The sequence below is a fragment of the Lonchura striata genome, chromosome 9 (assembly GCF_050655825.1).
Source record: "Lonchura striata isolate lonStrDom1 chromosome 9, ASM5065582v1, whole genome shotgun sequence".
Lineage (NCBI taxonomy): Eukaryota > Metazoa > Chordata > Aves > Passeriformes > Estrildidae > Lonchura > Lonchura striata.
Window position 1 is genome coordinate 4,038,965 of NC_140711.1, and position 26,704 is coordinate 4,065,668.

Sequence of the window (26,704 nt, forward strand, 5' to 3'; positions counted from 1 at the left end):
CTGCCCCAGACCTTGTGAGGGGATTCACTGTGTGTGGGGGAAACAAAAGCCAGGTCACAGCTAGAGTCACTCTGCAGCTTTTGTCCTTGTCCAGTTTCTCTTGGCTGAGGGGCCAGAAGGGTGAATGCCACTCAACAGTAACTGTGCAATGCCCCAAGATGTATATGAGGCATATATGTTATTTGTGCCCAGGCAATGCAGTGCAGGGGGGCACTTGGGTCTGCACATCAGAAGAGCAAAGGAACATAGCTGGGACTTGGGCTGTTTCTTAGACACCACAGAGTTAGATGAAAATGTACCTTCCACTATAATTTTTTACCTTTTTTCCCCCTGCAATTTCTTTTGCCATCAGTTTCCCCTGGACTTCTTTTTCCAGGGGGCTCAGAGCAGTGTCCAATAAGTGAACTGCTTTCCCCTTTCAGATGTCTTCAGACAAACTTTCTGTGCTTTCACCTCCCAATGTTTTAGCATGTTTATAACTGGCAAAGATTCCAGGACACTAGTGGAGAATTAGATCATGGATTTTAGGAACTACCCCATATCCTGCAATACCAACAGTGAAGCTCTGCCAGCCTTGTTGAATCACTGGGGTTTATCCCTTTCTTTTCAGTGTAACTATGTGCTTACAGAAGATAGTAGTTGCTGTGCAGGTTTCAGAGAAGTGGGTGGGATCATGCTCTCCATTCACCATAATTAGCTTCTCCTGAAAATCTACATCCCACCCAAATCCTGCTTGGTGGCTTATGTCCAAACTCAATCAGGCACAAAAAGCCTTCAGAGCCAGACAAGATTTACAGAAAGCCCAGGAGCTGAACAATGCAATGATGCAAGTCCACTGTGGACTTGAAGAACTTTCAGTAAATTGAAGTCTGCAAGCTTTGAAGTGTTCTGCTGTGGTGCACATGGCAGGGAGAAATAGTTTTTTAAAGCTTATCAGCTTTAAAGCTGGTTATCAGTCATTGCAGGCCAAAAACTCAAGCACAGTGAGCTTGGGCAGCCTGTGGATCCCAGCAGCTTGCAGTTTGTGGGGTTTTCCCACAGGTCTTGAAGCTGCATTGAGAGCACAAGACCTTATCCTACACATCATTCTCCTTATTCTAAATTTAGGCTAAAGACAAGGAGATCTGCAGAATCTTTGTGTTCAGAATCAAGAAACTGAAATAGTTCTTGATTTGATTTTATTATGACTAAGAAAGACAGCTATCTTAGACATTGCAGAAGCATAAGGAGACAGTGGAAGTTTTGACTGGCGTTTCTGTATGGCCCCTGCTGAGGCTGGTGCAATTTGTGGAAAAACTCTCCAAAATTAAAGTACTGGTACCCATAACTCTTAAATCTTTCCCCATTTAAATATCTTACCTGCTGCTTTCCAGGAGCTGTACAGATCCCAAACAAACATCATGGGCATTGATGTGCTAACACCTGAAAAAACCCCAGGGTTTTTGTTAGTTTATTTCTCAGCTGTGAGAGAAGGTGAGAGTGTTCCATTTGTACCCACATCATGTGGCTGCTCCCCCATGGCCCTTCCCAGAGATGGAGGCTACCAGAGGTGTTTAGCAGGTGGGGTGTTTAAGGGGGACAACCTTGTGTTCTGGTTCCTGCTCCTAGAAATGTGTGTGGCCATGTTGGAAACGTCTGTGTAAAGTGCAGAGTCATCCTCTTGGATCACTCCATCCTCCATCAGCTCCAGACTCACTCAGCTCTAAATCCAAGGTCTGGATTGAGCCCATTTCGGTATCAGGATTGCTGGATTTGTATCCCTCAGTTTCTGAGGGGGAATGTGTAGTCTAAATGAGAACTGGAAGATGTGAAGCTGCTTCCTGTCAATGAAGGATCTGAATACTGAGCCTGAGTCCTCCTCCTCCTCCTCTCCTGGGAAGTGATTGCTGCTGGCCGTGGAGTAAGAGGTGGGCTCTGCTTTTCTGGCTAGAGGAAACAAAAAGGCTGCAGTGGAAAAGCCTGTGCTGGGTGTTCTCCATGCTCTATCCCTAATCCTTCCAAGGAGGAGTGCCTTTTCCTTCTGTTCCTGACCCAGCACAGGTGGGAGTTATGCTTAGCCGGGGCATCTGTGAGTGCACCTGAGGCAGGGCAGCTTGGTGCTCGGTGAACTTTGCAGTCCAGCAGCAAAAGTTCAATCTATAAAAGCAGGTTTAGGGCTCTGCAGCACTGAATAGAGATTTTCTGATTGCAGAGATATGGAGATTTGCAGTGACTCAGGCCCACGGAGAGTTGGCAGAGGGAGCCAAGTCCTTTTCTGGCTCCAGGATGCTGCCAGGAAGCGAACGGCAGAGTCCAGCAGCTGCTGCTGCTGCTGTGTCCCGGGCAGGGCAGGGCAGGGCAGGGCAGGGGCCGGACCCGCACCTGTTGCTCGCTCAGGTGTGCGGGAGCCGGCCGTGCCCTCCCCGCGCAGGGCCGGCCGCAGCCCAGGGGGCACTGCCCTTCCGGCAGGACTCGCCTGCAGCGAGAGAAGGATTTAGCAAAGCAGCCTAATCCCGTGCTGACCCTCCTTAAGAGGCTCGGCGGGCTGCGCTGGGGTTGCTAAGGCCCGGTGTATCCTGGAGACGGAGCGCAGCAAATCGCGGCGCCGCTCTCTGGGAGCCGACATCGCGGGCATTGCGGAGCTCCGCCACCGGGAACCCGCTGTCCTCGCCTGCCGGAGCGTGGCCACGGCTCCCTGGGCACAGCAGACGCGGAGCCGCGGGGATCTGCTGCCGAGCTCGCCCTGAGCCGAGGCGGCGTCTGGCACACGTGCTGCGGCTCTGCGAGCCCTTTAGGCTTCCGCTTTTGCGAGCTTCAGACAGCTTTTGTTCACAGCCCTCTGCCCGTCCTGCCCCGGCAGGCACTTAGGCTTTTTTATTCCTTTTTTTTTTTTTTTTTTTTTTTTTTCCTCCTGGGGGCTGAAGCCATGGCAAAGGTCCCCGAAAGAAGCAGGCACAAATGGAGCGCGCTTCACACTTTCCTCCGCTGCAACATGAACCCGGAGACCCAGCGGATAGTGGTCTTTGTCATCCTGCTCTTCCTCATCATCGTCAACGTGGTGCTGATGTTTCTTTTGGCTTTTCACTGAAGGAGGACTGCCGGTAGTGGTGTGGTGCATGGGGCTTTCCAGGACTGGGCAACAAATCAGCAGGTCAGCTTGTCGTTGTCTGCCTCTGGTCTGCTTGTCTGCTGTTACGGTGACTGTGTGTCTCAGAGTATTGCTCCCGTGTTTTTCAGTCGTCAGCTCCTTCCCCACCCTGCTCCCCTCGCTCTCCTCCTGTCATCACTCGTGCCTTGCGCTTTGGATCCCAGGTAAACAAGAGAAAGGGAGAGAGGTAACGGAGCCAACCTGCTCGATCCTAACCGCTCTCCGTGGCACTAATCAGCCTTGATTCCGAGCCATGACGATTCCGTGCCTGCACGTAGCACTTCTCAGCCCTGGAGAAGCCCAAGTGATGCTGCTTTGTTTGCAGAGGGACAGTCATCCTGTAAGGAGCCCTTACACAAGGACCAGCTACATGTAAACACCTGCTGTAAAAGCTGAAGCCTGTAACGCCTCCGCTGCTCTGTCACTGTGAGCATTGAGCTGTGCTGTGGCATGAGTAATGCCCAATTAGCCAAAGAGGTTGATTAATAGAGTCCATCAGGAATTCAGGCTGAATAAACGCTGCAGCAGTGTGGAAGAAGGGTTTTGTTGGCTTTAATCCCATTTCCTTTATGATACCTCAGTGCTTATCAGCTGTATGTATCAAAATGGCTGGCACAGCCTCGGCGCAGGACGCTGAGCGCAGGCCAGTGGGGCAGCCGTGCCCAGCGGGGCAGCGGCTCCAGCAGCGCTCCTGCAAGGCTGGCAGGGCAGGGCAGCGGGGCAGCCTGCCCCACACAGGCCTGCTCTGCCCGCCCCATGCAGGCCTGCTCACCTCCCTGATGTGATCAGCAGCCCTGCGAATCCCACCACATCCACACCTGGCACTGGCACCCCCGTGGAACAACCCTCAGCTGGATGGCATTGGAGGAGACCGGTCCCTGGAGGAAGACAGACTGCAAAGGAAGGCACGGTGCACTGTTCTTAATGACACTGCTTGCTTTTGTGCAGAAGACTGCAAAAGATGCAAACCCTTAAAATTCAGCAGGATCCTTCATTTTGTGTGTTAGGTAATCTGCAATTTAAGTACAGCTTTCACAAGGGCAGTGTGTTTGCTGGCAGTAATGGTTGAGGCTACTGCAGTTCTTTCAGATCTGAATATTTATGGCTCCTGGAGTCTGATCTGGTGTTGAGAAAGGCTGGATGGTGCTGTTGTCTCTGTCATCATGAGTGATGTACTCTGTATCAGTTATTTATGTGATTGTGTAATACATTAGTGTTATACAAAACCACATCACTTTAGCATGCAAAGAATGGAATTTTTACCTGTGGAGCTCCTTTCTGTTACAGCTGAGGTGCAGAACATCTTTTCCCTGAGAGAGGACTCTCTCTTGCAGTTCTGGGTGTGGGGCAGCAGCAGGCCCCAGCCCCCTGCAATTATCTGGGAATCTCTTATGCAAATGAACAGTTTTGAATTATTAAAAATCTCAAACTAGGCTACAAATTCTATTATCTGGCCATCGTGATAACAGCCACCAAAACCATCCAGTCTATGTCGTTTTCTGAAGTTGCTATTAAAAAAACCAAAAGCTAACTATAGCTTACAACTTGGCTTTAAAACAAATCTCTTTTGTCTTGCCTCTAAACTTTACTGAGGTCTTAGTTTCACCTGGAATCAGAACCAAATGGCATAAGGTGGAAAAAGGATTTTTTTCTTGGAAAGGCCAAGTGAGTGAAGGGAATGTATGCCTCAGTCTTCAAATGGCACATGAGGGACTAGAGTACAGCTTTGGGCTCACAGGTGTCAGTGACAGAAAGCTTTTGGCAGCTGCCTATGCAGGCAAATCCAATGCAAGGTTTGAGCAGGTTTAGAAAGTGCTTGAGGTTCAGAAGCTCCCACCCCTTGTCAGTGGGAGCAGTCAGAGGCCTCAGCATCGTGGCAGCCCCTGCACCGAGTTTGGACTGCCAGTTATTGCTGTCGTGCCTGCTCTGTATCTTGAAATACTGCAAAACCCCTGGTGTTAGATGAGAAGAGCAGTTATTCACAGGGCCTGCATGCACGTGTAGCTCTGAAGAGGAGCTGGAGATGGGCTCCATTCATAATCCCAGGGTTTGGCTCAGTGTGTGGAGGCCGTGTGGGGCAGCTGGGAAGCTGAGCACACGTATCTGCCAGCCTAGGCTGAGCCTGCATTCACCAAGTGACTCATGCTCTTGTTCAGCTCGGTGCCATGTCCCTGAAATGTCCCTTGGGTGCCTTTTGTCATAGAACTGGAGACTGTAGCTTCCTGTTCCACTCTGCCTGGGAAGGGACTTCAGGGAAGTTTTCCAGGAACTTCTTTTTATTAAGTGTCCTGTAAAATTTGTTAGCCTGGAGTTGGTCTTGTGGTGTTGGAGCAATTTGCCCTCTGCTACTGCTGCATGTTCAGTTTGGGGATATCTTACTCCTGCTGCTTGCTGGAGGGCTCTGCTAGGTTGGGAATATCAAACCTGGGAAAGCCTAGGAATGCTGTGAGTTTGGGCAGTTGGTGCCTCTGGATTGCAGAGCTGCCATGCTGCTTCCTGCAGGAAGCACTGCAGTTGCTGATGGAAGGTGCCCAAGCTTTCCCCAGCAGGAGAAGACCTGCTTGCTGCTAGAGAACTAAAGGGAAGATTTGTTTCTTCCAAGGGCTTTGGGGAGTGCAGGACAATGAGGAAGAAAAGTAGGTGATAGGAATGGGTAATGTGCCCTCTGGTGAAATTGCCTTTCCCTTCCCTGCTTGGGGCAATTTGCATTACTCCTGCTTAGGACAATTTTGTACCAGAACTGTTGGGAGCAAAACAAAAAAGTAGAACTGTTCTTGCATTTAAAAATTCTGGAAAGAAAAATATCGAGATTACAGAGAACCCTTTGGAAATATGGGTTCCAATGCTGCCTGCCTGCCACAGGTGTTACTTAGGTTGCTATGAACCTGGGAACACTTTTCCACTTAATGTGTGGTGAATTTTAATTTCCTCTTTCCAATGCTTGTCTAGATTCTCAATACCTAACTAATGCTGAAATATCTGTGTCAAGTTTTGTTATGGAGACATCAGTGCTTTCCTCCTTCCTCAGCTTCCCCTACAGCTGTATACATTCATCTGGAAGCTGCAGTTGGCCACTGTTAATCAGTCTGGTGTTAGTTGTGGCTCATTCAGTCCTGCCTCACATCTTGGCTGAAGAAGCTGCAATAGCCAATAAAGCCCAGGAAAAATAGAGCTGGTGAAGGATCCCTGAACTGTTTGCAGAAGCTGTAGATGGTGATAGAAATACAGTGGGGAAGGAGAGCTCTGGGGGGTGGGAAGAGGCTCTGACATTTCTGGTGGGTTTTCAGTTTGCTCTCAATGCACTTACTTGCCAGGAGATCTGGGTGCTCTGCAGAAGGGCTGGGGCTGCCTTCCCTGCTGTCACCTGAACACCAGGCCCTGCCCTGGCACTGGGGCCACAGCCCCGGGAGGGAGCAGCACTGCCAGGGCAGGGGGCAAGGCAGCTGGGGAGCCCTGTGCCCACTGGTGTCCCCTGCCCTGGTGCCCATGGCTCCCTGGTGCCCATGGCTCCCTGGTGCCCATGGCTCCCTGCTCCTGCTGTGGAGCAGGGCATGGCAGCCAGGCCTTTGTGTGGCCACTGGACATCTCCTCCTCCTCCTCCTCCTCCTCTTCCTCCTCCTCCTCCTCTTCCTCCTCTTCTCTGGGTGCAGGGTGAGGCTGTGCCTGCACTCTTCCCATGCTCTGTGAGACAGGGACATGCTGAGCCCTGCAGGGACAGGGACCTGCTGTGCCCCCTGCATGGGACAAGTCCACCAGAACATTTGACAGGCAAGAGCTCTGCTACTGCTCTGCTTTGAGCCTTGTGAGAGCAAAGAGAATCTGTGAACAGGAGCAAGACCCAGACATCATTTCCAAAGGGAGATCTGGGCTTTAGATTGTATCTTTGCTTAATTTGTTCTCCCAGGCTAAACTCATTTATGTGGTGATATGTGGTATCTGCTGTCTTTGTGATTTATTCTTGGAATCCAAGGCATGAGCTGGCCAGATAAGAAACACGGTAAGCACTTAGGATGATACCATCAACAATTACTTTTAATTACTCCTTCCAGTGTTTTGATTTAAAATAAAGAATTAGCACACGACAAAAGAAGCCACATTACACAGGTTAAAGAAAGATTTCTAGAGGGAGAGTACTTGTTATTGATGCTGTGTCACTGGCCTTGTTAACTACAGAGTGTATTGCAAACTGGAATAAAATTATGTCTTGTACGAATCTTTGTATATGTTCTTTGGCCAGGATTACTCCAGGCATGACTCTTGGTGTCACATAGAGTGCACCCACTCTGTGTCTGCATTTGGCAGTGACAGAACTGGAACTCAAAGAGGTGGTGTGGACCTGTCACACCACAGTGGCTTTCCCTGTCCTGTGATGTGCATGCAAGCTTTCTGCATTTGTATTGATAAATGTGATAGCTCGCCTGTGTTGGAGGTGCTAAAAGAAAAATTTCTCCCAAAGTACCAAGAGGGTGTTGGTCAGCCTTTCAGCAGAGGAGTTAGCCAGGTGTGAAGGACCACAGAGAGGGAAACTGGGGAGTTTGCTCTCCCTTGCCAGACCCCTCTTGACCAAGGGGCTGGTACTGGGCTCTGGTCCCATCCATCCTGCTGCAGCACAGAGGTGCTGTCCCCTTCCCCTTCTCCCTCCCTGCAGAAGACCCTAGCACAGCTCCTTCCAGCGTGCTTCCCCCTCCAGAGAGCACCAGTTTCACACTGGACACCTTCATCTCTGCTCTCCTTTGGTGGCACAGCAGGTAGATCCTCCTCCAGCTGGGGCAACAAGGGCAGCCTTCAGCCCCTCTGTCCTTGCTGCAGCCCCTCCTGCCCTGAGCTGGGCAAAGCCAAGGGCATGGAGCAAACAGCACAGGGCCACACCTGAAAACCTTGTCTTTGTCCAGTGCTGGGATATCAGCTCAGGAATGGGATCAGTTGCTGTCTCCTGCTAGGCTGGGCTGGTTTGCAGTGGCCACTGTGCAGGGGCAGTACTTGAGAGTTTTTGTGGTGCTACAGCTCCAAGCAGCACAGGTACAGCAGGGCTCCACTGCTTGTGCTTGTTCTCAACCATGATCTGGTCCCTTCCTGGCATGTTGAGTATCTGCAGTGATGTGGAAAATGTTAGATGGAAATAAAAACACTGGGTGTAAGCATTGGGTGAATCCAAGCAGCTACACCGGGATCTCTCGGCAGCAGCCCAACTCAGCTTTCCTCACCTCAGCAGATGAAATGGTTCCAGCAGGAGATTAGGGAAAGACAGGCTGCTAAGGAGTCCTGGCTTGATATTTTTAGCATCCCAGTTCACACCTGTAGTGCCCAGGAGCCAGCACTCGTTATAATAAGCATAATCTAATTACAAAGTGAGAAGAACTGCCCTGGATGCCAAGAGAGGAGTGCTGGCAATGGCAGGAGCCCATTGCTGCCTGCCCTACCAGAATGTGCTCAGCTGAAATTCAGCTGTCTCTGCAAAACCACTGTGTCCTGCTGGAAATTGTGGCCAGGGTGACTCCAGGCTTGACTCTTGGTGCCAGGGCTGTGCAGGGAGTCAGGGGGACAGGAATGAGCACTGGTGCACAGCAGGAGCTGTGGGATTTCCTACGTGCACCAAAGGCAGGAGGAGCAGCAGCTGCTTTGTTCTCCTGTACTTAGAGGACTTGTTTGCAATGTGGTCTTGGAAACAGGAGTGTGGTTCTGGTTTGGCCTTAGCTTTGTTTAGGCCATTGAATCTCCTCATCCAGATGATGTGGATGTGAGACAAATGAAGAAAATGGATATATTCAAAAGCAGAATAGTACAGGGCCTCAGAAGGTCCCAGGAAGCTGCTGCTTCCTGAATGTCTCCTTTACCTAGCACAGGACACTTCCAGTAGGAAAAGGTGTTTTTTCCCTAGGGTGTACATAACTGGAAGAACCTTCTGCAGTGACTACAAAAGAAATTACTCATTTTTATATTTACAGATACTAACCAAAAACAAAGGCTTAGGCAGACTCCTTTGCCTGACGGTGAGACATTAGCAAGGTCTCTTTTTTGTTCTTCTCTGTTATTCAGATTTTCTTCTGTCCCATTTTCAAACAATAGGACAAACAGCAGTTCTTAGTTCTATGAAGAAAGGATCTAGCCCTGTGTGTGTACCATGGGAAAGAGATCCCCAGGCAGGGGATAGGTGGTGGTGGTAGTGGTGGAAGTTATAAGTTTTATGTCCCTGCAGGGTTTCTCTCTCAGGAAAAAAATAAGAAAGAAAATGGATACTAAACTGTGCATGGTTCTTTTGAGGCAGGGAGAACATCTTAGAGCCACGTCATGGAAATTGATAAGCAATCTGTGCTGGCCCAGGACCCCTGGCAGCACCTGCCAGTGCTGTACAGACCTTGGCACAGTTTAATGCAAGGGAGATGTTTTGACAGGAGATAGGAGCAATAAAAATGATTTCAGCATGTTTTTTGCAGTGTGTTCCATTGCAATTACCTCATGCACACACATGAAAAGGAAAGCCATGTGTTTGGGCCTTGATGCTGACATTTGGATGATTCAGAAGGGTTTGTTAGCAATGCAATTTGTATCTGCTTTTAAATGTTTTCTTTAACCTTATTTGTAAAACAAATTTAGGTTAATTTGCCTTCAAGCTATAAGTGATTCCATATCTTGCTGTATCTTTTGGGGGAAGAGTCATTATCAGGCAGAGAGCCTGTGACCTGCATGGCTCCTTTTCCTTTCCTTCTTCAAGGAGCCAGGATGCAGCATTTATCCTCAATAAATCTGTATGGCAGAATAGCTACAGCTGAACTGGTTTGGATACATTATCCTGAGGGATCTGTGGAGTATAATCCTCATTTGTGCAAAGAAATAATGATGAAAGAGAAAGCAAAAGAGAGGTGGATAGGAAAAATTCCAGAATTAAGTCATGAGAAAAGTGTAGAAGCAGGAGCTGTCCTGCAGCGAGGGAAAAGGAGAGGAAATATTCCAGAGAGTGCACAGAGGAAGGGTAGTCCTGCAGCTGCAGCAAGAGGAAAATGGGGAAAGCACAAGTGACAGAGAAATGTGTTAATGTAGCATTAAATATAATTTTCTGATGAAAATAGTTTTTACTGGGGTGTCTGAGAAATGGCAGTGTAAAAAAGATGCAACAGCAATCATTCTTAAATGTGTGAACAGCCAAACAGAAACATCCTGGACTATTTCCATTCCCAGGTTGCACAGTTAAAATCAGAGCATCAGAAGAATATTGTGGTAACTAGCTTTGCTTCATCCTCTGCAGTGAGTGTAGACTTCAAAACTCTTGGTGAGGTCAAGTGGGGAGTCAGGCAGTCTGAGACAATTTTCATGACAGCCAAACTGGAACCAGAAACTACAAACTTTGTAGATGTGTGAGCCCTAGGTCAGAGTCTTGTTCCAACCTGAGAGTTCAACCTCAGGCCTTGCACCTTTGCAGCCTTTGAAGCCAAAGAAAGTAGGAGAAGGGTACATGGACAATTTCCAGGTGCTGCTCTGGCAGCATCTGGGCTGGTTGGGGTAGCTGGGACTGGGTGGCTGGGGTGAGGAGTGAGAGGTGGGAGAGGAGTGGCTGAGCCAAAAGTTAGAGATCTTAAACCACTTTTAAGCCTTAGAGTATTTCAAGCTCCTTAAGCCACTTTAAGGCTTTAGATGGGTTTAAAATGCTTAAAACACTGTAGGGCCTTAGATGAGTTTAAGCTGTTTAAGCTGATTTAGAGCTTTGGAATGACTTAAGTTTTGTGTCTTTAAGGAGGTTTTGAGGTCCTTTGAGCTCTTAATTGCAAAGGGCTTTCTGGACATTTTGAGTGAGGATGTGGCACGTGCCTGCTCCTGTGACCTGTGTGCAGGGACACTCTCTCCCAGGCAGAATCTGGACATCCAGATTTCCCTGGCTACACTTTCATCCTCCCTTCTGGAGGAAAGAAAAGCATGCCAGGAATTAGACATCCATGTGTAGGAGTGGATGGCTGCTCCGGATGGGTGTCCCTGGTGAGGTTGCTGGTGTAGGATGGAGTGTGTGGGATCTGTTCTATTGAATGTGTGGAACTGCTGAGGAGTCTCAGGCAGGAGAGGAAGAGCCCTGCCCCAGGGGACATCCTAATGTCCCTGTAATTACTGTGCTGGCAGCTGCTGATTTTCCACCTGAATGCCAGTGTTGCTGTAGCTCCTGGGATGTAGCTGTGCCTGCCAGGTTAACAGCTCCAGGGCTTGCTGGTTTTAAGAAATATCCATGGGTAATACAAATAATCAGCATTTCTTTCCTTCTGTGCTTGTCACTACCCTCATGTCCTAATGCTGTGTGAGATAAATGTTACCACCCTAATGCCCAGCTCTGTAGAGCCAGCCAGTGACACTTTTACCTGTGACACTTTTACCTGTGACACCTTTACCTGTGACTTGGGTATCTGCTCAGGAGTAGATGCAAGCGTGGCCTGGCTCTTTGCCTTGTGTGCCTTCCCAGGTGTGTTTAAGGTCCTTGGTGGGCTGTATCCAGACAGGATGTGTTTAAATGTCCTTGAAGGACTTACATTTACTTAATCTTTTTAAAAATCATCTCTGGCTTGGGCTGTGGGGCTTCCTGTGCCACAGCTTAATTCTGCACCACAGGGAAAATGTTCTGCTTTTGTCCCAGGCTTCTTGTCTGGGCATCCAGCAGCCTGGATTAGAAATAACCTTTTTAGAAATAACCTCAGCTCATGGCCACCCTCCATCCACCTGTCTCTGCTGCAGCTTCAAGGTCTGTTTAGCTTGTGCTGGCCTAGAAACTCTTCCCACATTTGATTCATGCTGTTCTTTGTGCCTTGCCTGCTTCTTTCTCCCCTCTCTTTCTGAGTCATTCCTGATATTTGGGCTTCTGACCCTGATGGAGAGGGCGGGTGTTTTCCTAAATGGGTCTGCAAAGACCTTCCTGAGGAGCAGGTGATTTAGTCAGTCACTTGTGTTAGATATTGTTCCTGTTACATTTGGATTTCTGTTGCCATTTGTCACCCTGTCACTCAGCGTTCTATCTACTTGTTCAGAAAGAGTGAAAATACGTTTCACTTATACCAGAAAATAAATGTGTGATATATTTTCAACAAATGTCTTCTGGAAAATTGTTTGATAGGTTAAAATGGAAGCTGCTTTTCAGCTTTACTTGCTGTAAATGTTACCAGCTACTGCAATGTGCAGCTATAGAATGTGACACACAGAGAACCTGTTGCAGAGTTACCTAAAGGCTCGAGAAGGGCTTTGCTCCTGGTTTTTCCTTATGCCAAAACTTAGGGATCATAGTTCCCCAAGTGAGCAGGCTCCCTCGACAGACAGGCCATGGGACAGTGATGGCTGGAGTCCTGAGGGCACTGCCAGGTAATTTAGGTCTCCTCCTCAGCTGCAGGTGACTGTCCTCTCTCCTTCACAAGAACTTTCCTGAGTTATTTCAGCCAAAAGCAAAATGGCTGAAAGCAATTTTCAACTTGTTTTCTTTTGCATTGTAACAATCATTGTAACAATTTTAGGTGAGGAATCTGGAGGTTCTTGCATCACCGTGAGGTTTGAAGGATCCCATTTAATGGCAGCCAGGGGATGTGCATCTCAGGCCAAACTCTTCACACACAGGTTCACCCAACATGGGGCACAGCTCTGCCCCCTGCACTTCCCACAGGGGCTGCTTCCCTGCCCTGCAGCACTGCATCAAGGCACTTTTCAAAGCCTCTCCTTGCCTGCTGCAGGGGGACCCTCCTCCTCTTCCCATCTGCTTAAATCACTTCTGAGGGGCAATCAGGACTCAGATGATATAAATAAAAGGGAATAATGTAATTAATGCCAGTCATAATGGTTTTGTGGAAAATAGTTCTTACCAAATAAATGTGATGACAAATGTTGAATGTTTGGTAAATGGAGGCAGCTGTACTAGATGTCACATGAGGGGTTTAACTACAGGCACTGATTAAAAAAGCAGCACTGTAGAATATCAGTGGAGCACACTTAGCTGGATTAAGATCTTTGTTGACTGACATTTTAGATTTGTTAAGGAGAATCACTGTCAAATTAAAATATTTTGAATGAAGATCTGCAGTGCTTGGTAAATGCCTGAGAGTCCTCCACTACCCTTAATCAGTCTCAAAAATCTCTGCTGAAAAATATGCAGCTTACAGTGCAGGCAAAAGGGCAACAAATGCCAAGGGCATGGCTTGTCAGGGGGCAGGGTGAGTGGGCCTGTGAATGAAGCAGTGGCACGAGCACTGCCCACTGGGGACACGTGCCCTGCCACGCTGCCAGGGAGGGCTCCTGTCACCCTGGCCCGCGTGGCCAGGGCAGCAGCAGAGGCACTGAAGTGTTGGCTGTGCCTGCAGAGCTGAGTTGGTGCTTCTGGCACCCTGCAGCCAGGCAGCAGCAAGTCCAGTCTAGCAGAGGCAGCCCAAATTCCTGCCTGGCAGTGAGGGGAGACAGGAAGCCCAGGGGCTTGGTTAGCTCATCGTGCTGAGAGAGATGCTGAAGATGAGCCCTTCCCTGGGGTGTCTGTCTGCCCACGAGGGGAGATGCTCTGAAAAGCCAATCCAGATAATTCATTCAGACTCAGTGCCTGCTGCTCAGATGACAAAAGCTCCCTGAGATAAATTGCATCTCTGTTGCCCATCATTAGACAGTGAAGCTAAAAGTTTTGAGAGGAAGCAAGAGCAAGCTCTCAGGACAGCAGTGTGCCCTGGTGGCTAAGAAGACCAATGGCATCCTGGCCTGGATCAGGAATAGGGTGGCCAGCAGGAGCAGGGAGGTCATTCCTCCCCTGTGCTGGGCACTGCTGAGGCCACACCTCGAGTCTGTGGAGTCCTGGTGTGCCCAGCTCTGGCCCCTCAGTTTGGGAAGGGCTTTGAGACTCTGGAGCACATCCAGAGGAGGAACCGAGGCTGGGGAGGGGCTGGGAACACAAACCCTGTGAGGAACCCCTGAGGGAGCTGGGGGTGCTCAGCCTGGAGAAAAGGAGATCAGGGGTGACCCATCACTCTGCACAGCTCCTGAAAGGTGGCTGTGGCCAGGTGGGGCTGGGCTCTTTCTCCAGGCAGCACTGACAGAACCAGGACACAGCCTCAAGCTGTGCCAAGGGAAATATAGATTGGATGTTAGGAAAAAGATTTTAATGGAAAGAGTGATAAAGTTCTGGAATGGCCTGGGGAGGTGGTGGAGTCACCATCCCTGGATACGTTTAAACAAAGACTGAATGTGGCACTGGGTGCCAGGGTTTGGTTGAGGTGTTGGGGCTGGATTAGACTCGATGATCTTGAAGGTCTCTTCCAACCTGGTGAATTCTGTGACAATTTCAAAACTATCCCATGGGTTCAGTTCAAGGCAGAGGCCAGTTTTGGCTTCTGCTCATATTCAGAGAAAATAAGTATTTGTGTGAATGAAGCACAAATTTGGGGCATGTATGTAGGTAATTTTTTTTTTCCACTTCTCTGCAGCAGCTTGCATGAAAGAGGCAGAGGAGAAGCTCTGGAAGCCAAGTGACTGCTGAAGGAACTGGTGCTGTGGGAGGGCTTTGCCTCTGGGGTCAGGACTGCTGCAGGGCTTAAATGTTTGGTGTGCAGGACCAGTTCAACTTCAGTCCGTTACACACAAATTTGGGGAGGCAGGCAGTGAGCACAGGCTTCATGTAACAGTTTCAGCTCACCAGGAAGGGCTGGGTTCAGGTGCTCTTTGTGGAACATGTCCATTTGAGGGTCACAGAGCTGAAAGATAAATTCCATTCTATTGCTACCTTGTCCCTGATCTTTCCTTTTCCCAGTTCTTTTGATGCTCCTGGGTTTATTTTTTGTCTCTGCATGATCCAGTGTACTTGGCGTTGTCAAGAGAAAGCTATTCAAATTTTATTCAAATAGAAACAAGTAGCTCAAAGATAAATATTTCCTAAGGGCATCTTCATCCCTCATTCTGTAAATTGCTGAGATCTTTTATCTCTGTTAATATTGCCTGGAGGTCCTGTCCAAACAAGACCAGGACATACAAGGTAATTATGTCAAGGTGTCCAGCCTGAGACAGACAGGGACTGAGAGCTGCAATGCCAACAAGCCACGGGCCTTGGCATGCCAGGTCTGCTTGCTCACATGTAATGGACTTAATTTGGGGCAGCTCTGTGCACCAGCCCTGGCTGTGTCTCCTCCTTGGCAGCCTCTGCAGACACTGCTCAGAGGAGCCATCCATCAATCTTCCCCTCCATCTGTGCCATGGGAGGAGTTGCCCTGATGCCTTGGGATTTTAACTTTTATATTTTCCAGACTGTACTGCATTAGTGCACAACTCCAAACTCCATACAGTGTTCATTACTGCCTTCACATTTTGGTCAGACAAAACAATCCCTCTGGGCCTGAGATCCAAGGACACCCCACAGCCTCAGGCCCCAAAAAGTACAAACAAAAGTGAATTGGGAGGAGCAAACTGGGGGTAAATGACTTAATTAGCTTAAGCTGTAATTGGAGGATTAAACCCTGATATGCAAATGGACCAAACTTACAATTGTCTGTAAAACTGGTGCCCATTGTCCACCTTGGGTGCAGCCTCTGGGAGGCTTTGGCTGCCCAAGGTGTGGCTATTGAAGGCCTTCAATAAATACCCACTTTATTCTCTGAATCTTGTCCAGCCTCTCTGTTTTACAGCCCCTCCAAGGCATCAGCTCCAGTGCCTTCCCTTGTAGCAGGGAGGGCTGGAACAGGAGCCTGGGGCTGCAATGGGGACACAGAAAGGCCAGGGCAGTAACAGAGCTGCCCTCGATTTACAGATTCAAGCATCTGGGCTTGTGCTGCCTTTGGGTTGGGAATGCTGCTGTCTACAAAGTTAGATGTTTTTATAAACAAAGAAAAGTTGATTTCTGGTTGTTTTCCCTGCTTCCAGCTGCAGGAGCCAGAGCAGCTGTGGGCTGGCTGGTTTGCATTCTCTCTAACTTTGCTATACACTTGTTTGGGCCTTTTCAAGAACATGTACCGAGTTGTCCTTGACATTACAAAGCCAGCACATAAATGTTGTTTCATATGAAATTGGTAGTTGTTTTCCAAACCTTGCTTTAATTGCAGAGATCAAAGTGTGGTGAGCTGAGCCTTTTGAGCCAAGGAGGTGCTTGGCAGGGTGAGCATCCCCTTCCATGCATGCTCCCCTGGGAGCCAGGAGCTCCCTCAGCGGAGCTGCTGGGTGGCACCACCCCAAACACATTTTGCCAAAACCCTTTTACCTGCTGTGTGTTTTATCCTTCCTGGGGTAGGAGAGTCCTATGGGAATAAATCACACAGACTCCAGTTTCTTCAGGGTTAAAAAGCCCATTCTTTATTCACATAATTCCTTTTATACAGTGTTACAGACCTCGTGTGGGACTCCAATTGGTCAGTAGTTTTCTTTCCAGTTATTTTATTGGTTATTAACAAGTTGTTATTTTGTATTGATTGCTCACTCAAACTCTCAGGAAAGTTGTTTGTGAGAGATAGTTTTCATTTTTCTATCTAATGGTGCAAAACCAGTTTGTACAGGTGCAAGCTGGTTTATTTTACCCAGGAATAGATTGTTATGTTAATGAACTGCTCACACCAGGATTGCTTTCACGTGGGAACTTGCAAAATGCTGGCTTTGACAAGGCCAGCCACTGATTCCAGGAGAGCAGGCCTGATTTTATGAAGCCTTTCTCTGTGATTTTTCTACCTTACTGCACCAGAGTCCTGCCCCTCTTTGCCTGTGGCAGGTTGCCCTGGGGGAGGATGGGGCAGCTCTCCTTGCTGCAGTGACATGTGGCACCGTGGGTGCTCCTGTGCCATGGAAATGCCAGTCCTGGCTCTGAGCTGCCCACCTATACCTGCTCTGGGAAAGGGGCTCTTGGACTGGGTACTTCTGTGTCAGCCTAGGGGTTGGGCTGGATACAGTGGAAAATAAAAGTATAAGGCACAGCCTGAGCTGGGGACAGAGCCCTGTTCACTGAGCAGTGCTCAGCACCCAGGTCTGCCCCTGCCCACCCTGGGGTGCCAGCACAGGAGGAGGTGGGGCAGGGAGGGGGCCAGGCAGAGCCTGTCAGCCTGAACACATGAAGGTGCATTGAGTCCTGCTGTATTACATTAACTGAAATGATCCCAAGAACAGATGAAATAATTTTTTGCTCTTTATTTCATAATTTATTCCATATGGATCATTCCTCCCCAGAAACATGTTGTTTCTTGTCAGTTAAACAAATCCTGGCCAGTTGTTCAGGTCTATTTTATTTATTCCTTTGCATGAGAACTGGCAGTGTCTTGCCTGCCTATTTGGCCAGGCTGGTGATCCCACAGTTGTGACTTCCTGTATTTTCCAGACCATACCTACAGTATGGCTGTTGTTGAATAGAGAAAATGGAAGGTATTAATATTAATTGCTGGATTAAAATACCAGCTGAGGATTCTCTTCTCAGCCCCGTGGCTTTCAGTGACTCTGAGTAGAACCATGTGGCTCTGTGAGCTGAGTGTGTCAGCCCTGTGTGCTGTGAATGCTGGGTCAGGCTTGGTCTCCTGTCTTCTCACCACGTTACCAAGGTGTGACAGCGTGCTGCTGTATGGTATTAATGTCTTCCCATCATCAGTGCTCTGTTTGTGTGACCACCTCAGTGCTAGAGGAAGTCCACTTAGCCTCCCTCTGGAAATGGCCACGGTGTGTGCCAGCCTGCACATCACACCTGGATCCAGGCTGGTGTATTTAAACACACAGAGAAGGTATTTTGTCTGAGAAACAGCCATGTTCTCTATGTGCTGGTCACAGTTTGGTTGTTGAAAAGCCTGCTGGGTGCCACTCTTCTGAAGGCTTTGCAGCTTCTGCCCATATCCTGAGCAACAGCCATGTGTAACTCAGCAGGGCATGGCACTGCTGCTGTCCCCGGCTGTCCCAGCTCTGGGTGACATCAGCTCCCCTCCGTAGGGCTGCCCAGGTGCTGGGCTCCAGCCACCCCTCACCCTCTGCTCTCCCTCCCTGCAGCTTGTGGCCTGCACAGGCACCAGTCCCTGCAGTCCCAAAGCAGCAGCAGAGCTCTGTGAGAGTGGCTACACCTGCCCTCACCCACGGCCCAGCTGCTTTTCTGGAGCTGAAATCTGATAGCCAAGTCTGGGAAAATACGCTTTTACATCCACTCTCTTTCCTACTCTAGTTGTCACTGCTTTATGCTAAAAAGCTAAAACCTCTAAATTACTGAGGGTGCACTCAATCCCCTCATCCAAATCATGGATGAATATATTTAGAGAATCATAGAGAATCCTGAGTTGGAAGGGACACACAAGGATCATCAAAGTCCAACTCCTGGCCCTGCACAGACACCCCAGGAATTCCACCCTGTGTCTGAAAGTTGTCCAAACATTCCTTGAGCTCTGGCAGCCTTGGGGCTGTGATCCTGGGGAGCTGTTCAGTGCCCCACCACCCTCTGGGGGAAGAACATTTTCCTGCCTAACCTAACCTAAACCTGCCCTGCCACGGCTCCAGGCTGTTCCTGTGGCTCCTGTCACTGGGCACCAGAGAGCAGAGCCTGCTCCTCTGCTCCCCCCAAGGAGAGGGGGAACACTCAACCCTGTCATCACCATCATCAAAACGCCCCTCACATACAGGGATGATATCCCCCACTGCCTCTCCTTCCACGCCTGCTCCTTCTGAAGGATTTATGGCCACCTGCTGCAGCACTCCACTTGTGGGAACCATCCCACCACGCTGCTGTGGTGGCAGCTGTATCCCAGCTTTCCTTCCACACCATAGCCTTGGGCTCCTCCTGTTTGTTTCCCATCCTGTGTGCATTAGTGTGGATGCACTTCAGTTGGGCTGATCCCAGCACCTTTTGAGGGAGGAGAGGCTCTAATTTCTACATGACCATTCTGAGGCACTTCTGTTGTTTTTAATACATCAATAACCCTTTTGTTTTTGCTGCCACATGGATCCATCCCCTACTTTCACGGAGATACACATAGCATCACTGCATTGCATCCCACCTAGCTGTGGCTACACACTGGCTGTGTAGATAAGTGGGAACCTCTCACCCTCTCCTTCCCCATCATCCCATTATTTCTGTCAGAATGGAAACACTGCATTAAGCTGTTTCTGGTTCACTGAAGGGGCATTTGCTATCCAAAGGCAGACTGCATTTCAATTTTCTTTCAAATGCCTCGTTAACCCTCTTCTGATTTACCCAGTTGATTATGCTGACGTTCTTTCCCAGTGTGGATCTCTCCTTTGTGGAGAGGCAGCAGCAGTAACCCAGAGCAGGGGATGACTCTGGGTGACCCATGCCCAAGGGGCGTGTGTGGCCCGTGCCCTGTGTGCTGTGGTGACACTGCTGCACTGCTGGGACACCTACCAGGGACCTACAGTGGCTTTCCCACAGCTTTTCTCTTTCTCCCATGTGCCTGGCATATTGTCTTCCTGCTGTCTTCCCATAATTCATCATTGCACCATTTTCCTGCCACTCCACAATGGCCAAGTCCTTTTACCAGAACTCAGTATGCACTCCATCTTCTTGGGAAAACCTGTGTTGTTCAGACAGTCCCAGGTACACTCAGGCCCAGGGAACTCCTTGAGTGTGCTCTGGAGTTGTTGAAATCCAAAGGAGACCCTGACTGATAAACCAGTGGCGTCAGGCACTCCTGCTGTGGTGGCCAGCAGGACCAGCCCACAGAGACACCACTGCAGCAGCACCCAGTGTTACCTGGCCACCCCACAGCTGAGGTGGGAAGGGTCAGCAATGGCTCCAGGCACAGCATCACTATGCTCAGGAGCCCAATTGCAGCTTACAGCCACATGGGATTCAGTTTTGGTTTGGGTTTTTTAAGTTGTTGGAGGTCCTGTTTTTCCTAGAGTGGGGCCTCTATAGGGCATGCAGTAAATAAGTTCTGTTCCTCAGTATAAATGCTTAAAGCTCTCCAGGAGTCTTATTTTAAGCATCTTAAGTGCTATGTTTAACCATCTTACAGGCTTCAGGCTCTGCCCATTCCAGAGGAGATCTGAGGCCTCTGAATGTTTTCTCACAGAATTCACACAATCACTGGGCTGGAAGAGACCTTCAAGATCATTGAGTCTAACCCAGTCCCAACACCTCAATTTACCATGGCACTGAGTGCCACATCCAATCTTTTTTTAAACACATCCAGAGATGGTGACTCCACCACCTCCCTGGGCAGAGACCATTCCAGAACTTTTTGCTCTGAAGTATGTCTCTAAATATTGATGCTCAAGGTTTTATTTCAAGGCTTTCCAAAGCAGATCTGCACTGGCAGCAGCAGAGCATCCTCCACAAACAAGGTACCACTGAGCCTTGTTTACTGGCTGAGGCAAAGCCAGCAGTATGAAATACCAGAATTTATGTTTTTATGGTAGTAAACGTAGTGTGTGCAAGTGATTCTGGATAAATGCTGTTGAGAGCAGGGCAAAAGCAACTGCCAGCCTTGCAGCAACTCCTCATTGCTCACGGGGGTACAGAGTGAGCAGCACGAGCCCCAGGGCTGCAGCCAGGCTGGCACAGGTGCTGCTGGCGTGGAGGGATGACAGTGTGCCTGCTCTGCCCACAGCTCATCAGCGATGGCAGCGTGGTGTACGCAGAAGCCCTCTGGGACCACGTCACCATGGACGACCAGGAGCTGGGATTCAAGGCCGGCGATGTCATCGAAGTGATGGATGCCACCAACAAGGAGTGGTGGTGGGGGAGGATTCTGGACAGTGAAGGCTGGTTTCCAGCCAGCTTTGTTCGGGTAAGATCTTCCTGTTTCTTTGTGCCCTTTCCATTAGCACCAGGTGTGTTTGTTCTTCTCCTCCATGTTTAATGTTCTGTGGTGACTCCAAAGACTTTCACTGCTAGAGATGGCTCAGCATGTCTTGTTAGTATTCCTCTACAAGGGGCTACAGTACAGGGTGCCCTCCTGGCTGAGCAGCCATCAGTGTGGAGAACTCCCTCTACATGAGTAAAAGGGCAAAAGGTTCAGCTCTAGACTGGAGCAGAGCAGAGCTGTGCCAGCTGGGGGGCTGCCCTGTTTGGTGGTTTGCAGGCTGGCTCCTGCTAACCAATCTGTACATTGGCTGATTTGTGCCCAAGCACATGGCATCCACTTCCAGGAGCGAGCAGCGTTCTCCTGGAGGAATCCCTGAGGCAGCTGGCAGAGGTCCTCATTCCAGTGCCAGTGGGACAACAGAGATGAGCATGGCACCAAAGGCACCTCTCTGCAGCTGGTGCTGGGGCGGGGCAGTGCCTCGGCCAAAGGATGGACTCGGGCACCGCCCCGGCCCCTGGGCTGCTGGGCTGCCACACAGCACTGCGTGCCAGGCACTAAAAAGCGGAGGAGAAAAACACAAGAAATATCTCAGCAGTCATCTGGGGCAAGCTGAGACACTCGGTGCTTGTGGGCCAAGGCTGTCCCCGGTGCCAGCTTCAAAACCCACCCAGAAGAGCTGTGCAGACCAGCCCAGACAGTCAGAACTGCACCCTGCAGAGGCTTCATTTCCAACAGAGCTTTCTGAAACACATCTGAACTCTCAGGGCAAGCAGGGGGGAAACCAGGAGTGTGGGAGGGTGGAAACTGCTGTGCTCCGCTGTCCTGCTGTGAGGAGAAAGGCTTTTTTCCTTTCTCCTGACTGATGTCAGTGCGGGTGCCTGACAGCTCTCAGCACCTCGGGCAGGCTCCTCAGTGCTGCAAAGGCACTGGGGTGCCTAAGGGCAGAGATTCTCAGCCCTTTAGCTCTTTATCCAGGTCACTTCAGATCACAAGTGACCCAAAACCAGGTGAAGCATGAAAGGAGGTGACACCAGGTCAGCCGGTGTCTATAGCAAAAGTCCTTGGAGAAGTGGGGCAGTTTTGAAATGCTTTGTTATAGGTAGTAGGAGATAGTCTCAGCTGCATAATTAATACAAACAGTGGAATGTTATGCAAATAAGATTATCAAGACCTCAGCACTTATTTTTCTTTCAATGAAAACACAGAATTTTTTTCTTTCATGTTACTTAAAAGTTGAATTGTCCCGGCTGGCAAAAATTTGTCATCTTAGAGTAAAGCAGACTAGTACTAGGCTTTAGGGATGCAGAGTAAGAAATTCTTTTAACAGAGGAATCACAACACTTATTCAAGCATCCAGCTGAAAAGTTCCTGCTAATTACCACTGGCTCTAAAGCTCACTGCAGGGAGAGCTGGTTTGTCTGGAGGCTGGGCTCAGAGTGCAGGACTCTGTCACTCCACATGAGTTTCTGGATGAGGTTTGAGACTAAGAGCTGCCGATGTCCTGCTCACACTGGAGGAGAACCAGGATTGCACATCTTGAGGGCTTCAGCAGTGAGTAAATATAACCTGTGTCTGTGTTGACAAACGAGGGTTATGCACTCCTTTTTATATGTAGGTGTATTTGTAACAAGTGGTAAGTCATAGAGCCTAGAAGAAACTACATTAAAAGTTTAAAGCAGTTATGTGTCATTGTACTAAAAATTCCTATAATCTTGTGTGGTTTACCTTCCTATCTTTCATTCCTTTCTGTGCTGGATCCTTTGGGTCATGTACAGAGCGCTCCCACGGGCACCGAGCGGCGGGGCTGGGAGCGCTCCTGCGGCCGCTGCTGGGCCCGTGCTGTGCTGCCACCTGATGGGGAGCGAGAGCCCGGCCGGCCGGGCAGCGCCTGCCTGCCCTTCCCATCTGCCCTCCTGCCTTCCTTCCTGCCTTCCCACCTCAGCGCCACTGCCAGCCGGGCTGCTTTTACCTTAGCAATGCAGTCTCTAAATAATCCTGGGGAAGCAGAGACCGAGCGGCCATCTGTCACACACACTACGAGAACAATAAATTAGATAACACCCCAGCCATTTGCTGGTTCTCCCCTCCCTCCTGAAGTGTTCCTTCAAATATTTAAGAAAATTTCACTCGATAAACCATTTTGGTCCTGATTTTATATGTATTATTCCTGAAGGGCTCCATATTATTCCTGTAACTTCTGTCCACAAGAAATGCCTGCCTCAAACCACCCATGCCACGGTGGGAGCAGCTGCCAGTGCCCCCCCCAAAGTGACTGTCTGGCCTCAGCCCCCCGAGGGGAAAACGTTTGCAGGCAATACACACACCCTCCTCTCACCTGTCCCGGCTCAGCCTGTGTCTGCCATCCACTCCCTGCCTTGGCAGAGCTGTTTAGCAGCAGGGACAGTGAACATCCTGTGTGTGTGCCTCACAGCTGCGAGTGAACCAGGATGAGCCCATGGAAGATTATCCCCTGAAGGTGGAGGGGGGCAAAGAGGACGACTCCCGACGCTTTGGGATGGGCCAGACCACCAAAGACCAAATGAGGACCAATGTCATCAATGAGATCATAAGCACAGAGCGAGACTACATCAAGCACCTGAAGGACATTTGTGAGGTAAGGAATAAAGGGGGAAGGGACTGTAAGAACTTCTCTGAAGTGTCCCATGCTTACCTAGAAAGAGACCCTAAGCAGATAACTTTTCTGAAAATGAGACTGGATTTTCAAAAGTTCTGCTGAATGCCATTATATGCTCAGAAAACAGAAGACAATTCATTGCAGCAAAATCCCAAATGCCTCTGCATTTGGAGCACTCACTTGTGCTCTGATTAAATGGAATTAATTGAATTTCCCAAGCCAGAGAAAAGTAAATGTCCAGCACTGCTGTCCACTCTAATATATGTTCTGGGGTAATATAATCAGCAGCTCCAGCCTTCAGGCAAGTCATGCTCAGATCAAAACAACTGGGGGATGCTCAGCCAATTGGATCCTTTACTGTCAAATATGCTGAATATTGTGACACCTCTTCTAAAAGAGATCCATCGTGTACACTGTGGGAGTGGAGGCAGTTGGAATTTTTGCAGGAACAGAATTCTCCACTGCCATGGTACAGAAGTGGCTCCCAGCAGAGGCAGCTGGGGCAAAGGGCACTCACAAACAAGCCTCTGCTGCTGCAGTGTCCCCCTGCCCCTCGGAGCTCTCCTCTGCCTGGAGTCAGTCGGGCAGCTCCTCACACAGGCACCAAACCAGGTCCACAACTGGACTAAACTGGTCTGAATCTACCAGTGCTGGGTCAGAGCATTGCCTGCAGACACAGAAAGGCTTTTTCATTCAGCAAGAGAGAAAGCAGATCTGTGACTCCTTCAGGTGTGAGCTGCGGCACTGCCCAGGGCTGCCATGAGTTTGTGGCAGCTTCTATTTCTACCATGTTTAGGGTAACATGACAGGAAGTAATAGTTACAGATGGGTGCAGATCTGCAGAAAGGGAGTACAGGAACACCTGAGTGCAGTCCTTGAGGCTTTCTGTTGCCACAGAGCAGATGCCCAGGAAGCTTTCCAATTTGGTTTTCTCCTAGGGTTACATTAAGCAGTGCCGCAAGAGAGCAGACATGTTTACAGAAGAACAGCTGAAGACAATCTTTGGAAATATTGAGGACATCTACAGGTGCCAGAAGAAATTTGTTAAAGCACTAGAGAAGAAATTTAACAAAGACCACCCCCACTTGAGTGAGGTTGGCTCATGCTTCTTGGAATATGTAAGTAAATTTGACTTCATGGGAAAGGGGTAGCTGAGCATGGATTAAGCCAGAGGATTTAGAAATTCTGATAGAACTGAAGCTTTCTTTAAAAAGACCCATCCAACCAAAATAAATGCCACCACCCTCTGTCCCAGCCCTTTTTAACCACTTCCCAAAGAAATACCCTGTAGCTCTTGTGGCTGTGGAAAGAGCGTTTTCAAAGCACCTTATCTTCTGAACACTACAATCCCTGCCAGACCTTGATACTTTAGGAAAAATGTAGGAAGACTCCAAAATCTCGAGCGGGACTGAGTTTACAGTAATGGTATTTTCAGGTCAGTGAAGGATCAGCTGTGGTTGGTGGGGGCACTAAAAGCATTCAGCTGAGCCCAGACCAGGATATGTGGGAATGTCTGGGTCTCTCAGATGAGCTGCAGGTGCTGAAGCCGTGATGCATCCTACCAGACCCCAGAGAGCCTGGGGAGGACAGAAATCACCAAACAGCTCCAGTTAGAGGAGACAAATCACCAAACAGGCACAGGAGTCTGAGCTAGGGCATGGCCTGGGGGCCACGGGCAGTAAATCCCTCCCTGTGCCTTGCAGCAAACAGAGTTTCAGATCTACTCCGAGTACTGCAACAACCACCCCAACGCCTGCCTGGAGCTGTCGCGCCTCACCAAGGTGAACAAGTACGTTTACTTCTTCGAGGCCTGCCGCCTGCTGCAGAAGATGATTGACATCTCCCTGGATGGCTTCCTGCTCACCCCCGTGCAGAAAATCTGCAAATACCCCCTGCAGCTGGCCGAGCTGCTCAAGTACACCAACCCCCAGCACAGGTGAGTGGGGAGGGAGGGAGCCAGGCTGCTCCCATGGAAATGGGCTCGTGCTGAATCCTGCATGGAGGGCAGTGCTAACTGCAGCCAACACCAGAGTTCTTACAGTTTACCTCAGAGAAGCCAGGAAAGAAGTGTATTTATATAATTTTATAAAGTATATTTACATAATATAAGTTATATATAACGTGTAATATTATATAAGTATATAACTTATAACAACAATAACTTATAATTTATTATAAGTATATAATAAAAGTGTATTTACATAATTTTCCACTACGTTAGCACTGAGCTTTCCTGTCACAGATCTAGAGTTACAAGGTCCACTTTATAATGGCACTTTTCATGTTTTATTTGGCTCATATATGTGTGATACCAGCACATGCAAGCTTTGGAGCTACATGTTTCTGGTGCTGGTGTTGAGAACTTTGCCTCCAAAAGCATTGGTTGAATATATCCCAACATGTTGATACAGCCACACTTCACCAGTGGGAAGTTGTGCCTTGCAGCAGCCAAGCCACACAGACTTGGTGCCTTGTCAGTGCCAGCTCCAAAGCCTCCAAATCCATTGCTCACTTTCAGGGTGAAGGCACTGCCTTTGGCTCAAATAACTGTCACTTAATTAAGTACCTGAAAACGTGAAAAATCTGTATGAAAGTGTTGATATTGGTCCATTGTGGTTTAACTTAATTTCAACTTCCTAATTGCAGCCCTGATATTTCCCAGAGTGTTTTAAAGCATGTCTTGTTCCTTAAGAAAGTGCACAGATGTTTTAAGAGTTGCCTTAGAGCCAAGTTGTGCAGCTCAGCTCCTTCCCAGCCGCTCTGAACTCAGCAGAAGTAGCTGGTGGCCACAGATGGTGTGTGGGGGAGGGCAGATCAGCCTCTGTCCTACCCTGCCAGCTCATGTTTGAAAGAAGCCACTTACTGTTGAACTGCTTCACCTCTGCACCACAGACCAGTCCCTGCATGGGCACAGAGCCCATTGTGAATATGTTGTATATATATATAGTTCTGTATTATGTTGCAGAAAGAAAATGAGAACCTGGAGGTTCTTCCAGCAATTTCTATTTACACCTCTGTAGCTAAATTTGATTACTTTCTCCCTTCCCTTCCCTTCCCCAGAAGTGACCTAAATTTGTTACCAGATTCAATAAACCCACACTGTCTCCCTGCCCGAGAATGTCAGGCTAAATTCTTAGCTCCCTGCTTCTCTGCCTCCTTTACACATAAAGGGCTGGGATGTCTGGGATGGGGCAGCTTTCCTGAGCAAACTCCCTGGAAAAGGAGATTTTTAAAAATTTAACACAC

At 49.0% G+C, this 26,704-nt stretch overlaps 1 protein-coding gene across 2 annotated transcripts in view; it reads left to right on the forward strand.

Moving 5' to 3' along the window:
• The window catches only part of ARHGEF4 (Rho guanine nucleotide exchange factor 4), a 204,448-nt gene that overhangs the window by 167,567 nt on the left and 10,177 nt on the right, over positions 1-26,704 (forward strand). For both annotated transcript variants that reach the window (XM_085586985.1, XM_077785565.2), the window contains 4 exons: positions 20,626-20,805; positions 23,255-23,437; positions 24,397-24,576; positions 25,162-25,394. In XM_085586985.1, the coding sequence (XP_085443111.1) occupies positions 20,626-20,805; positions 23,255-23,437; positions 24,397-24,576; positions 25,162-25,394 (776 nt within the window). The remainder of the gene's footprint in view (positions 1-20,625; positions 20,806-23,254; positions 23,438-24,396; positions 24,577-25,161; positions 25,395-26,704) is intronic.